Source organism: Melanotaenia boesemani, chromosome 1 (genome assembly GCF_017639745.1).
Source record: "Melanotaenia boesemani isolate fMelBoe1 chromosome 1, fMelBoe1.pri, whole genome shotgun sequence".
In the NCBI taxonomy this organism is placed as follows: domain Eukaryota; kingdom Metazoa; phylum Chordata; class Actinopteri; order Atheriniformes; family Melanotaeniidae; genus Melanotaenia; species Melanotaenia boesemani.
Window position 1 is genome coordinate 14,391,171 of NC_055682.1, and position 12,293 is coordinate 14,403,463.

Genomic DNA, 12,293 nt, shown 5'->3' on the forward strand with positions numbered 1-12,293 from the left:
TTAGATTAAAATAGGAGATGAAGTACAGCTTCTGATTTCTTTGGTCCCAAAACACTTATGGAGTTGTTATTAAAAGAAGAGGTGCTTTAAATCAGTGGTAAACATTACCCTGCACTTATGTTTTTTTAAAAAAAAAAGATTTATTATTTTGCCTCTGTGCTATTTACTATTGGATGAAGGGTTTAAAGGCTTTTGTTTTAAATGAGCTGCTTTTAAAAGGATAATGTCATTTTCAGATTTGCACATATTTGTGTAGACTTTTGGTACTTAATACTACTAATTAAATTAGAAATTAGACAGACATGTGATATATATAATTATACCTGTATATTTTAGATTAGATAATTTAACACCCTATGTGCTACTTCCAAAATGCAGCTAAATGCTGTAAGTGTTCACATGTTGGTGTAGCTCATTCTAGGGAAAACTCAAAATGATGATATCCAAACACTGAACCCCCACATACTAGACTTTTAGTCAAACAGACATTTGAATCCCTCTTGTGGTGGATGTGCATGACTTTTTAAAACAATCTATGCACCAGCTTAAACTCAAGTCAAACAAGTTCAACACTGAATTAGTTCAGGAAACATACAGTCTTGTTTTTCTTCTTATAAATACAGTTATGGCATGAAATGGCATGTAAACGTTATATCTTCTTTTGCTTGAGGATCCAGTTACAGAAGAACTTTGATTTATTTTCTGAAAACAAAAGGTTTGCTAAAACTTTAATTTTCATTGGGTGATCCGCTTTAATGGACAAACATCTGCTAAAGAGATTGAATATTTGGGTAAAATGTGTGCTAAAAACTGGTCATCCTTCTCTGTCTGTGGCACATATTTATATCAAGTTCTCATGTTGTTCAGGATGTCTCTCATCCCACTCTATCCGGTCCACTCCTCCATGTCTGAATTTCTCATACCCGTTCCCTCGCTTTTCATCCATTTCTCTCCAGGAAAGGGCTTGTTTATCCTGGAGAGTGTGCCACTCAAACGCTGCATCACAGTGGATCGCTCCAATGTGGTGCTGGAAGACTGCGAGCGTCCCACACGCCGCATGTTGTGGAAGTGGGTCTCTCAACATCGTCTCTTCAATTTGGGCACCAGCATGTGCTTGGGCCTTAACATATCAGATGCTATGCAGCCTCTCAGCATGTTTGAGTGTGACATGGCTTACCCTGTGCTGTGGTGGCGCTGCCGTGGAAACATGCTCTACGGGGCATCCCAGTGGAAGGTGACTGTGTCTGGACGCTTGGTGGTGGTAAAAAAGAACATTTACCATGAGTGGAAAAGGTACAACACTCCAAATGAGGGACCATGCTCATTTCCATATGAAGGTAAGCATCTAAATTATCCTGCATGTCTTTGTTATTATATGAGACAATTGACAGCCATGGTGTGTTGGTTTTTATTTTACAGATATTCACACTTTGTTGGGAAATTCACACGGAATGTCCTGTGCTTTCCCCTTTAATTATAACAACAAATGGTATGCTGAGTGCACAACTGAGGGGCGTGAGGACCATCTTCACTGGTGTTCGACCACCACTCGCTACGATCTGGCTGAAAGATGGGGCTTCTGTCCGGTGAAAGGTATGATGGACCTTCAGGTTTAAAAGTAACATTCATTATTACTTTTTTTCAGATCAAATAGATGTAAAAAATTACCATTAGTACTTTATTTCATCTCTGACTGGATTTGTTGTCCTATAGACTTCGCTAATGCAAAACAATACTCTTCATCGATCAGGTTCAGCAGTTGACAGATCCGCTTTGCAGAATAGAGCCTTGTCGTTGTTTTTTTTCTGTGTCCTCCATACATTTCCAATCTTATTGGCCATGTCATTGAATTGTGACAAGATGCATTATAATCCTCAAAAATAATTTAATCATCACAAAATTTACTTTTGATTAATGAAATGAGAAAGGTGTTCTGCATTTATTGTAGAGATGCTGATTGTCTTCTCCTTTAGTGCTTAACCATCATTGGACATATTTTTTGTCATGAAAATAAAACAAACAAAAAAAAATCAGCTGCTGTGGATGATGATGATGGTAGAAGCTGTGGTAAGCTACACTGTTTTCACATGCTACACGCAAATAGTTAGCGGTGAACACGCTAGCTGTTTACAAAATTATAATTAACTGATAAAAACACGGCAATAAAGGGGCTGTTTAATTACCTGGTTAACTGGTTGTGTGGTTGAAACAGCAGATCTTAAATTTAGCCCTTTAATGTCTTTCTGAACTAAATCATCTTATTTAAAGTAAGAGGATTCATTTCTAGCCATCATTCATCTTCAGATTTTCTTCATCAGCCTATCTGTTATTGGTTGGTGTGATAGTTGGATACTTTTGGCTCAAAATGTGTTTGAGGCAGTTTCTGTGTTCATGGACAATATACAGAATTAAACACTTTTTTTCAGCCTACACTTAAGTCAGTATGTTAATGGTGATGCTGCTGTTTGCCTCTTTATCAGAGAATCCAATTATTCTGGACCTGAATGCATCATTATGATAAAAAGAAAAAAAAATCTCCTTTCAGTCTTTAGTAAAACGTGGTTCAGATAACATAGAAGAGAATAGCTGCAGCAGACATGGAGACACTGTTTCTACACTTTAACTGTAAATAGTTTTAATCTGATCCACCATTTCTCATTTTTCTGTTTTCTTTCTTTTTAAAACACAAAGTAGGATGAATGCTGCTCTAACATCCATCAATGTGCTGGAGTATAGATTTTTATTTTATTATGTATTTAACATGTCTTCTCACTGATACCTGCTAAGTTTTAGTGGTTTTCGTAGATATTCTCCTGCATCTGTTTATTTTTTAATTGTTTTTTCGGTGGCATTTGTTTGTCTTTCTGTCTGTCAGCAACATTACTCAAAAAGTTATGGACAGATTTTGATAAAATTTTTAGGAAATGTCACAAATGGAATAAAGAACAAGTGATTAGATTTTGCAGGTGACCCAGATCAAATCTGACACCGTTTGACCGGACCATGTTGATATTCTGGATCTGGTAAATATACGGTGTACTGGATGGGCTGTTTGGCATTTAGTTTTTTTTTTTTTTTTAGGTAAGTGACCCTATGGCTTGACAAAGGTCTGTACTCTCTGAGTGCTTCTAGTTTGATCTGTATCAAATAAAAGTTTATTTTATTTGTGTGTTAGCCATTGTTTTCAATTGGAAATATTATATTTTCAAGTCATTGCTTTCACTTTTCTTTATTGATGCTCATTTTTAGTTTATCTGTTTGTTTCCCTTTGACAGCCTTCCTGATTTCCTTTTACTATATTAAATTTTAGAAATAGTTAACCTGGGTTTATTATTATTATTATTGATATTTTAATGTTTTTATCTGTTGTCTTCTAACTATGTCATGGATACTGTGCTCTAATTATGTCTGACACATTGCACTTTGAATGCTGACTGGTGTCTGTGGTAAGCTGCAAGTTAATTGCCTGTATGGGTTAAATAAAGTTTTCTGAATCTGAACAGCCAACATCTTTTGCCACACTTAATACTGAACGGTCTTCTTAAAGGAGTTTTATAATCCTTATTGTTTCCGCTGATGGCTCTATTTTTAGAGCCATGTTTCCTGTGATAAATATGCCATTTTCCCCCTCTGCTTTCTATGTTGTGTAAGCTCTGAACACATACTCACCTCTTTCTCATTCAGTTTCTTCCTGCCTTTTTGATTCACTGCAATACTCAGATTACAGTTGTGAACACTTCTGGGAGTCAAATCAAGAGCTACGAGCTTGTTACCAGTTCAACCTGTACACCATCCTTACCTGGAGTCAGGCGTTGTCAACCTGCCAGGCTCAAGGTGGAAACCTGCTCAGCGTCACCAGCCTGGCAGAGCACAGGTACATCAGAGGTAGGCATCTGATAGAAAAACACAAACTGCAGGGCTGGATCTGTGTTAAATCTGCAAACTGCAACAGAGCCGTGCTGCACTGATACTAGAACAATTGTTCTTGATATTGTAAGGTTGTGGTTTAAAATGTTGCCCTCTCTTATTTGATCACAGTTCAAGATTTATAAATGATTTCTGTCACGTTTTTTTCCGCTTTGTGTAGATCGACTGTCAAGCGTTGGAGCGATGGTATGGATTGGGCTAAACCACCTTAATGATGGACATGGGTGGCAGTGGTCTGATGGAGCGCCTCTAGCACTAGTGAATTTCACCACAGGTGCTAATCTAATAACTAATAAATTTCAGTCACAGGTGCTCAGTTGTTTTGCCTTAAAAACACCTTCATACCATCAAATGTGTATGCACAGTCTGTAGCAATATGAGGAATAAACAGTTTCATAACAAATTTATTAACATCAGATGTTTAGTCCTTGTGACATCCTAAACAATGAAGAAATAAAATTTTTTTCACACCTGTGCTCCCACCAGCTCTTCCCACCAGCCCTCTGCAGGACAACAGACAGTGTGGTGTTTACAACTCAGCCTACGAAGGCCACTGGCAGAGTCTGTCCTGTGAGTCTGCTCTGCCATACATCTGCAAGAAGACACCTAATGACACCTACAGAGCTGAGCCGCTAGGTGAGAGTGTACAACAGATGCACTCAAACATGCAGACTGTTTCTTCAGAGGAGTTTTAAACTGTTTTGAATTATGAGTTTGTGGGAAAAATGTACAAAAAGCTTTCTTAGTTTTTGTATTTGTTGGCCACAGCTGCTGCACTGCACCTGGGGAGTGAACTTCTGACCTTCCTCCCTGTTGCGCTTTTGGCGACTAGACCAAAACAATGTCTGCTGTGAGCTTTTGATATTCCGGTCCGTCTTGTCCTGATTAGCGTTTTCACTTCACTTCCTGGTTTTTCCTCCTACAGAGAACTGGCAGTATATTCGTACCGAATGTGCTGATAGCTGGTGGCCTCATAATGGTTTCTGCTACCATGTACTGCCAGAAACAGAAGCTGGAAGCTGGGAGGAGTCTTCCCAGGCCTGTGGCTCTCATGGAGCAAACCTCACCAGTCTCCAAACTTTGTCAGAAGTGGAAATGCTGCTGATCCTCCTGGCCAACTGTGAGGATGTTCATGCAACACAGGATAATTCAGGATATAGAATAGAACTTTATTGCCATTGCAACAAAAGTGCAACGAAATTACAATATTGTGTCAGAATGATAAGTTGTGTACTCGTGTTTCTCAGTTTCTGGGCAGAGTACTGAGGTCTGGATTGGTCTATGGAAACGTGCATCGTCACCAACTGTAGAGTGGTTTGATGGCTCACCAGTAACTATTACTCTTTGGCACCAGTATCACCCTGTTCTCAACCTGACAGATGTAACGCTCTGTGCCAAAGTGGACAGAGAGGTGGGAAATCTTGTTATATATGTGTATACACAAACACACACATCAATGATAAAAAAAAACACTGATTTTGCTCCAAGTTCTGACCAAAAAAAAAACACAATTTCTCTCATTTGTCGCTTCTGAGAAGCCAAATATCATTTACATCAGCTAATTATTAATCATCTAGCTGCAGTTATTTATAATGTTTGTATAAGTTGGCTGCTGCCCTTGTGAGAATAAAATGCAAACCTCTGTCACAGAAAGGCAACTGGCTTTTGGGCTCATGTGATGAGCGGCTGCCTGCTGTGTGCAGAAGAGAGAGTCAGAATCCAGTTCAGCTCCATGGAACCTGGGATGAAGGATGTCCTGTGGTAGGAACATGAATGCACGAGTACACATACACACTTGCATCACAGATATTTACATTCTGATGCATCTTTCAGTAACATGAGTGAAGTCATTGGTAGCACTATTCAAATCAAGGTCAGGTCACTAATGAGTTAACAAGTTACTTTCCATGACTGAACTTTCATTTCATTATGAGCTGCAGAGTCTTGTATAAAACTTTACCCACAAGATGGCACAATTCTTTAAAAAACTATTTGATTAGACCTACAAGCAGAAGATGTTCAAGTGAAGACTCACATTGGTTTATGTTGATTGGTTTTTTTTTATGTATTTATTTATTTTTTCATCGAATTATTTGTATGAAAAATACTGATGCCGGCTGTATCCTACAAGTCTGAAAGTGTCCGCACACTAAAAATAACTTGAGAGTTTGTCACAAAGCTAATGGGCTCAAGGAAACCCAGTCAGTTGATAAACTAAAATGATTTTTTTTTCTTCTGCATTTTGTTCAGTAGATTTTGGGTAGTGTTTAAACATCCCTGCAGAGATCGGGACTTGCACCAGACAGATCCACATGCCTGCTGCAGTTCAACTTCACAACAACTTGCCCCTTCACAAACACAATGAGCTGATTCATTGACTGTTGATGTATTGTCTGGCGTGCATGGTGCTCTCTGACTCTGTTTACAGGAATATCAAACTACTGAGTCATCAGGCTACTTCGTTTCTGGAACATGGGGCCAAAAATTACCCCGAGGGTACAATATCATCATGCTTGAGCAGTTTCTGAATGTCCCCTTCAGGGTTTTAGTGAACAAAACTAAGCCTTCCACTTAAGATTCTTTGTGTTTTATCAGATAAATCAGGTAAAGAGATGAAATGTTTCTATTAGCATGCTTTTTTAAAGACATTTCTAGTGTCTAGTGTTAGAGAAAGCTCTGAATTCTGTCTTTATGCAGATGTGAGTGCAGGCATCTGGACCCCATAAGGAGTCTGGAGTTAGAGAGGTGAAAAGGGTAAAGGAGGAAAAATTCACACCACATGTCAAAACACTCTCTCCACACCAAGCATTTACATGTATATGACCAAAGCCCTACATGTTCAGAAATGCACCAAAACATAAAACATGACCTTCACTCCGGATTAAAACTGGATAGGGTTCAAATTTCAGGAGTAGGAAAAATATGAAACCTTTGCTTTGGACCAGATGACGAAGGGGGACTTTTTAAATACTTAAGATCTAAACATTTATTTAGCTAAGCTAGAGATTAGGCTATGTGGATTGTTGGAAAGTCAGTTTTCAATGTAACAACAGAACCAATGCATTTAATTTAATACATAAATTGGAAAACTTGCATATAAATAAACCTTTAGTAAAATAATTATGGGTATAATTTAGATTAATTGTTAATGATTTAACAATGCATTTATATTGCAACACATGTGCTTATGTGAGGAAAAACATTGAAGCTTTCGACACTGATGAAACCAAAGTCTTGACATGCAGCTCTAAATCCTTTTAGATCTATTGAAATGTCTGTGTACAAGTAGAACAAGTACAGCAATGCTAACTTAGGGTGTTACAGGTGTTATAATAGGAGGTGTTCTCACTGGAGACAAGACTTGTTAAGGCAGAAAAGAAAATCCTAGTTTAAATGAATACAGTCCAAGAACTATGGTTTAAAAGAAAAGCCAAAAAAAACTTTGCCATCATTTATTACTGTCAGCAGCACTGCAGACACACTCTGGTTAACCATTAACATTAACCAGGTCACAAACTTTGATGTACCAGCTGAAATGAGAGTTTGGCTTTTCAAAAAAAAAAATTTAACGCTATGAGCATCACAAAAATAATTAGAATTAGCCATAATAATTAGCCTTTTTTGCCAATGGTTGTGGGCATTGTTTTTTGTTAGACGCTCTAATCTCCCCACAGTAAAGGATCCTTTAAAAATTCCTGGATCCAGGCTGTGATCCAGATCACCCCAAAAATCGAATCACCTGTTCCTTAATCCATTTCTGATATTTCCTGAAAATGTAATCAAAATCTGTCCACAACTTTTTGAGTTATGTTGCTAACAGACAGACAGACAAAACCAATGCTGCTAGTTACTTGAGCTCTGTCTTGGTGGAGGTCAAAACCCCATTTATCTACAAACCTTCAATGCTTGGGCTTGTCTACCACACCCTGCCTTACATCGACAGACTTGTCTCCCTAGTGCAGTGTTATTGCACTTGATATTTTGGCATAATTGAGGGAGGAAAAAAACTATGTATTTCTCTAAAGAGATACAAATAAGGGACTTGGCCATAATGCACTTTGTAATATTACCGTAAAATGGTGTAAGACTGGTTCTAGTTTTGGTGGGGCCGAGGCCAAACTTACAAGAATGTCCCTGGTAAATATTTTGAAAGTCAAAGTGTTATTTTTACATCTTCCTATGTGTTCAAAGAAAGAAGCAGTCCTTACTTGTTGCCTGGCCCAAATGTAAACTTGCCATTTTCAGTTCATAGGTTGTAGCTTGGAAGTTATTTCCCATAACAAAGAAGATTTTGAAAACTGTAACATGGAAAGAGAGAGCGGAAGAGAATGATACTTGAAATGAGCAGCCACTCCTGCACTGGGCTGTAGAAAAGCTGAAAAGACTTTTTAAAATACTGAAGTGGGTGACTGACTGACCTGATATGGGTGGAAATGCATGGATGTATGAAACAGAAATCTCCTCTTTTTACAGAGGTTCCTCTGAGTTTGAATATGATAGAGGTCACCTTCAAATTCAGAGGAAACCACATTCCTACTTAAAATAGAGTGAGGCACAACTGGAAAAACAAACCCTTGAAATGATTCTGTTTTTTGTTTTTTTGTTTCTTAGGGGTGGAGGCGGCATGGTTATTCTTGTTACACTGTGACTAGTCATGAACAAAACTATGAAAATGCACTGAAAGGATATTACTGCAAGGCTCCTCTTGTTACTATAGAAAACAGGTGCTTTATTGTCCCTATCATTTTAATGCATTTACAGGAAATATTTTTTATTTATTTATTTTTTTTTTTGGTTTGTTGTTTCAACATTTCAAACTGTCTCCACTCATCTTCCACACTCCTGCAGGTTTGAGCAGGCATTTGTCAACAGTTTGCTGAGTGCGAGTGGAGCCAACAGTAGCATGCATTACTGGATCGGTCTCATAGACCAGGAGAAGGAGGGGACTTACAGCTGGCTTCCTCACAATGGCTCAGCTCTGCCTCTCATCTTCACAAACTGGAATAAACACCAGCCAGGTGGCCTGTTGTTGGAAAATTCTTGTTTTGCTACTGATGAATAAGTGCACCGTGGTTGTTTTGGGGAAGTTTATCTGTCTTCCTTCTCTACTGTTCTCAGTCAGTGCTGGTGGATGTGTTGCCATGTCAGGTGGACCTGCTCTGGGTCACTGGGAGGTGAAAGACTGCAAGTCACACAAGGCTCTGTCCGTTTGCAAGCAGAGTGTGAGCAGCTACCATGACATTGAGCTGCCAGAGCACCACATTGATGCTTATGCCCCCTGTCCTCCAGGCTGGGAATCACACTCTGGGTTGCTCCACTGTTTTAAGGTAGGAACTTCTGTGTTATTTTGTCCTCTCTTACCCACTCTGTCCTTTTATTGCCTTCTGTCTTACTTTGCCCACTATTTAGTACAAATGAAGTATGGGGATGGAAATGATAGAGAAATTGGCACAAGTAAGCTCACCAACCAGACTGAATCACACTGAAGGGGATATTTGTTTTACCAAACAACAAACTCTTCCATCTGTTTCTTTGTTGTCTACACCTACTTATCCTGTTAAGTATGCATGTCATAATCATTTATACAAGTGAGTTCTATAATTAAACATGATCTATTAAGCAGAAAAAGCACGCTAAAAAAAATAGAGAAAATTCAGAAACTGTGCAAATGTAATGCATTTCTGCAATTTTAGCCCTGGTTATCTGAGATGGTGCCCTTCTAGGTGTTCCACGATGAGAAAGTCCTGATGAAGCGCTCCTGGGTGGAAGCGGACTTCTTCTGCCAGGCCCTTGGGGCTCAGCTGGCCAGTTTCCAGCACTATGAAGAACAGCTTTTTGTCAAGTACCTGCTCAGTACCATGTTTGAAGGGTTGGTACAGCCCTCTAAGACTTGTAACACAGTAAACTCAGAATTTAATTACTCTTTTTAGGGAAGCAATTTGGTTCAGAGACTTGTTATTCTAGCCAATCTTCTGTTCTAGCCAGCATTAAAAACAATAATAATCTTTAAGTTTGTAACATTTTTGAAAGTGAATAGTAAACTGGGGTTTACACAGACCAGGCAATAAAGAGATGTGTGTACACTTTAATGGCATAAAGTTACAAAGTTCCATATTGCATCCAGCTGAATATCCTTCCAGCCTAACCCTCCTCTTACAAGAATCTGTGGTGGGTGCTTAAAACAATGAAATGCCCTCCCTACAGCCAATGATGGATTAGTTACTTCTAGGCTACTTTAGAAACATGACAATGCTAAATTGCAGACTGAGGAAGAAGAGAATCATTACTGTAGATTTAAACAACTTGTTCTAAAGGAAACAATAATTATTATTTTCATGTGAGGAATAATAATAAATTTGGAATCTTTGCTAAAAGATCTGTAGAGTGCAGATGAGGCAGGCTAGACCGTTTATCAAAGTAGACATTTTAAAAGGATTTAAATTTCTCATATGAACTTATGTTGCAGTGTGTTTGTGCCCTGCTCCTTTTTTGTGTTATTTTTAGAACAGAGGGCCGCTGGTTCTGGGTTGGTTTAAATAAGAGAGACCCTGAGCATCCTGGAGTCTGGGAGTGGTCTGATGGTTCTCCAGTAAGTACAGAGACATCCAGCCGGCTCATCTTCAATTTCTGACATTTACAAAATGTGCATTATTACAGCTTTGTCTGGTGTCTTTGTCTTTGTGCAGGTTGTGAAGTCTTTCATTGAAGATAAAAATGAGGAGGATGATAGGAGGGACTGTGCTGTGTACAGTGACCTGACCAACACTGTTACACCACAGCCCTGTGATAACAAACATGAGTGGATCTGCAAGCTGTCAAGAGGTGAACACCCACATATGACCCGGCTGCACACAGTCTGTAAATACACACATCAGCACCATCCTATTGATAAAACTCTGTTTGATGTTGCAGGTGATAAACTAAAGAAACCGTACTGGTACACTGAGCGTGAGTAAAATTCTTTGAAAAACTTAACAGATGCCGAAACTGCAGATGTTGTTAATGAAGTTATGATATAAACTGCACCTGGCTTGGTCGTATAGGGCTCATCAGCCACTAACAAGCTTGTAAAGGCTTGGACGGCCATCTTGCGAAGTCAAGCCAATACTTACGTAGGACGCTGCTGGACTTTTGTTTTTTTCTCATTTTGATTCTTGAGGACATTTCACTTCTTGCTGAGAAATTCTGTCAGCTAGAACTGAAAATGTCTTTAAAGGAAAAAAGGAAAAGTCCATTTTGCCATTTGAGCAGTCTTATAGTCACATATAAAATGTGATCAGTTTGTCAGAAATGAGAGCTGTGCATCATTAACCCCACTTTAATATTTGAAAACACGTCTTCTTTCTTCTTGCAGAGAGTGAACCCTGGGTGTTTTACCGTGGAGCTGAGTACCTGCTGGCCAAGCAGCCCTTCGACTGGCACTCTGTTTCTCTGGCCTGTCAGATGATGGGAGCCCATCTGATGTCCATTCACTCCAGAGAGGAGCTGCACTTTGTCAAGGAGCGCTTGCGACGGGTTTGTCAAAGTCGCAATTCATAATCTGACAGCAGAGTGCCACATGTAAAGATTTGCAGAGTGGCGCTTCTGTGAGTTGCGTTCTTTAGTGTGCAGTTGTTACAAAAGCATTTGAGTTAAAGCCTCACCTTTTTACTCTTTATATGATGTTTTTAATGTAAAGGCAAAGTGAGTCCACAAACATGAACCTCTTTTTATTTAAAGAGAACAAACCCAAAAAATGCACTCAAAGAAATCACAGAAGCTTGTCTTTGTTGAATGGCTCTGGAAAAACCCATTCTACAAACAGATCACACACTCTGGGAAAAGCCTACAAGTGTGAACACAATGATTCTCTTTTTTTTTCTCAAACTTAAGTGTTTGCAGACACACAGTGACAAGCTAAAATTCACCTCATATGTGGACACTTTAATGCTCGAGTGCCCCCACACAGAGTGAGTCAGGAAAAGGCTGTCTGTTGGCAGCAGCCTTTCAAATCGGACTTAAGAAGTCTTTTGTGGTGTTTAAGCTTGTGTGGGAATAATGGGAACAAAAACTAGATGATGAAGAAGCAAAGAATGAGCTAAGGAGGGCATCTAAAAATCAGGGCTAGCTTGCAGAGCAGGAGAGGAAAAATAAAGTTACCGTTTTTTTGTTTTTTTTTGTTTTGTTTTTTTTTTCTTTTAACCCTGTTTTATTCATTATGTGTTTTCAGCTCTCTTTGGGCCCAACTGACTGGTGGATTGGCATGTCCATCGGCCTGCCTGGAGAGGAGGTCAGGTGTGTGTGTGTTATTGGAAAAGCAATTTATCTGAATTTAATGGAATGACTGTTGCTTTTTTTGATGATAATTGGGTGACAAAAAAATCTAA

The 12,293-nt window shown here is 38.9% G+C and overlaps 1 protein-coding gene across 1 annotated transcript in view; it reads left to right on the forward strand.

The window, feature by feature from the left end:
* The window catches only part of pla2r1 (phospholipase A2 receptor 1), a 43,575-nt gene that overhangs the window by 17,230 nt on the left and 14,052 nt on the right, over positions 1–12,293 (forward strand). Inside the window, exons 2-18 of the mRNA XM_041980495.1 lie at positions 957–1,337; positions 1,420–1,593; positions 3,721–3,885; positions 4,088–4,201; positions 4,414–4,563; positions 4,853–5,047; positions 5,175–5,338; positions 5,578–5,688; positions 8,539–8,651; positions 8,776–8,945; positions 9,046–9,254; positions 9,651–9,796; positions 10,432–10,516; positions 10,614–10,749; positions 10,840–10,875; positions 11,282–11,442; positions 12,137–12,201. Of these exons, the coding sequence (XP_041836429.1) occupies positions 957–1,337; positions 1,420–1,593; positions 3,721–3,885; positions 4,088–4,201; positions 4,414–4,563; positions 4,853–5,047; positions 5,175–5,338; positions 5,578–5,688; positions 8,539–8,651; positions 8,776–8,945; positions 9,046–9,254; positions 9,651–9,796; positions 10,432–10,516; positions 10,614–10,749; positions 10,840–10,875; positions 11,282–11,442; positions 12,137–12,201 (2,575 nt within the window). The remainder of the gene's footprint in view (positions 1–956; positions 1,338–1,419; positions 1,594–3,720; positions 3,886–4,087; positions 4,202–4,413; positions 4,564–4,852; positions 5,048–5,174; positions 5,339–5,577; positions 5,689–8,538; positions 8,652–8,775; positions 8,946–9,045; positions 9,255–9,650; positions 9,797–10,431; positions 10,517–10,613; positions 10,750–10,839; positions 10,876–11,281; positions 11,443–12,136; positions 12,202–12,293) is intronic.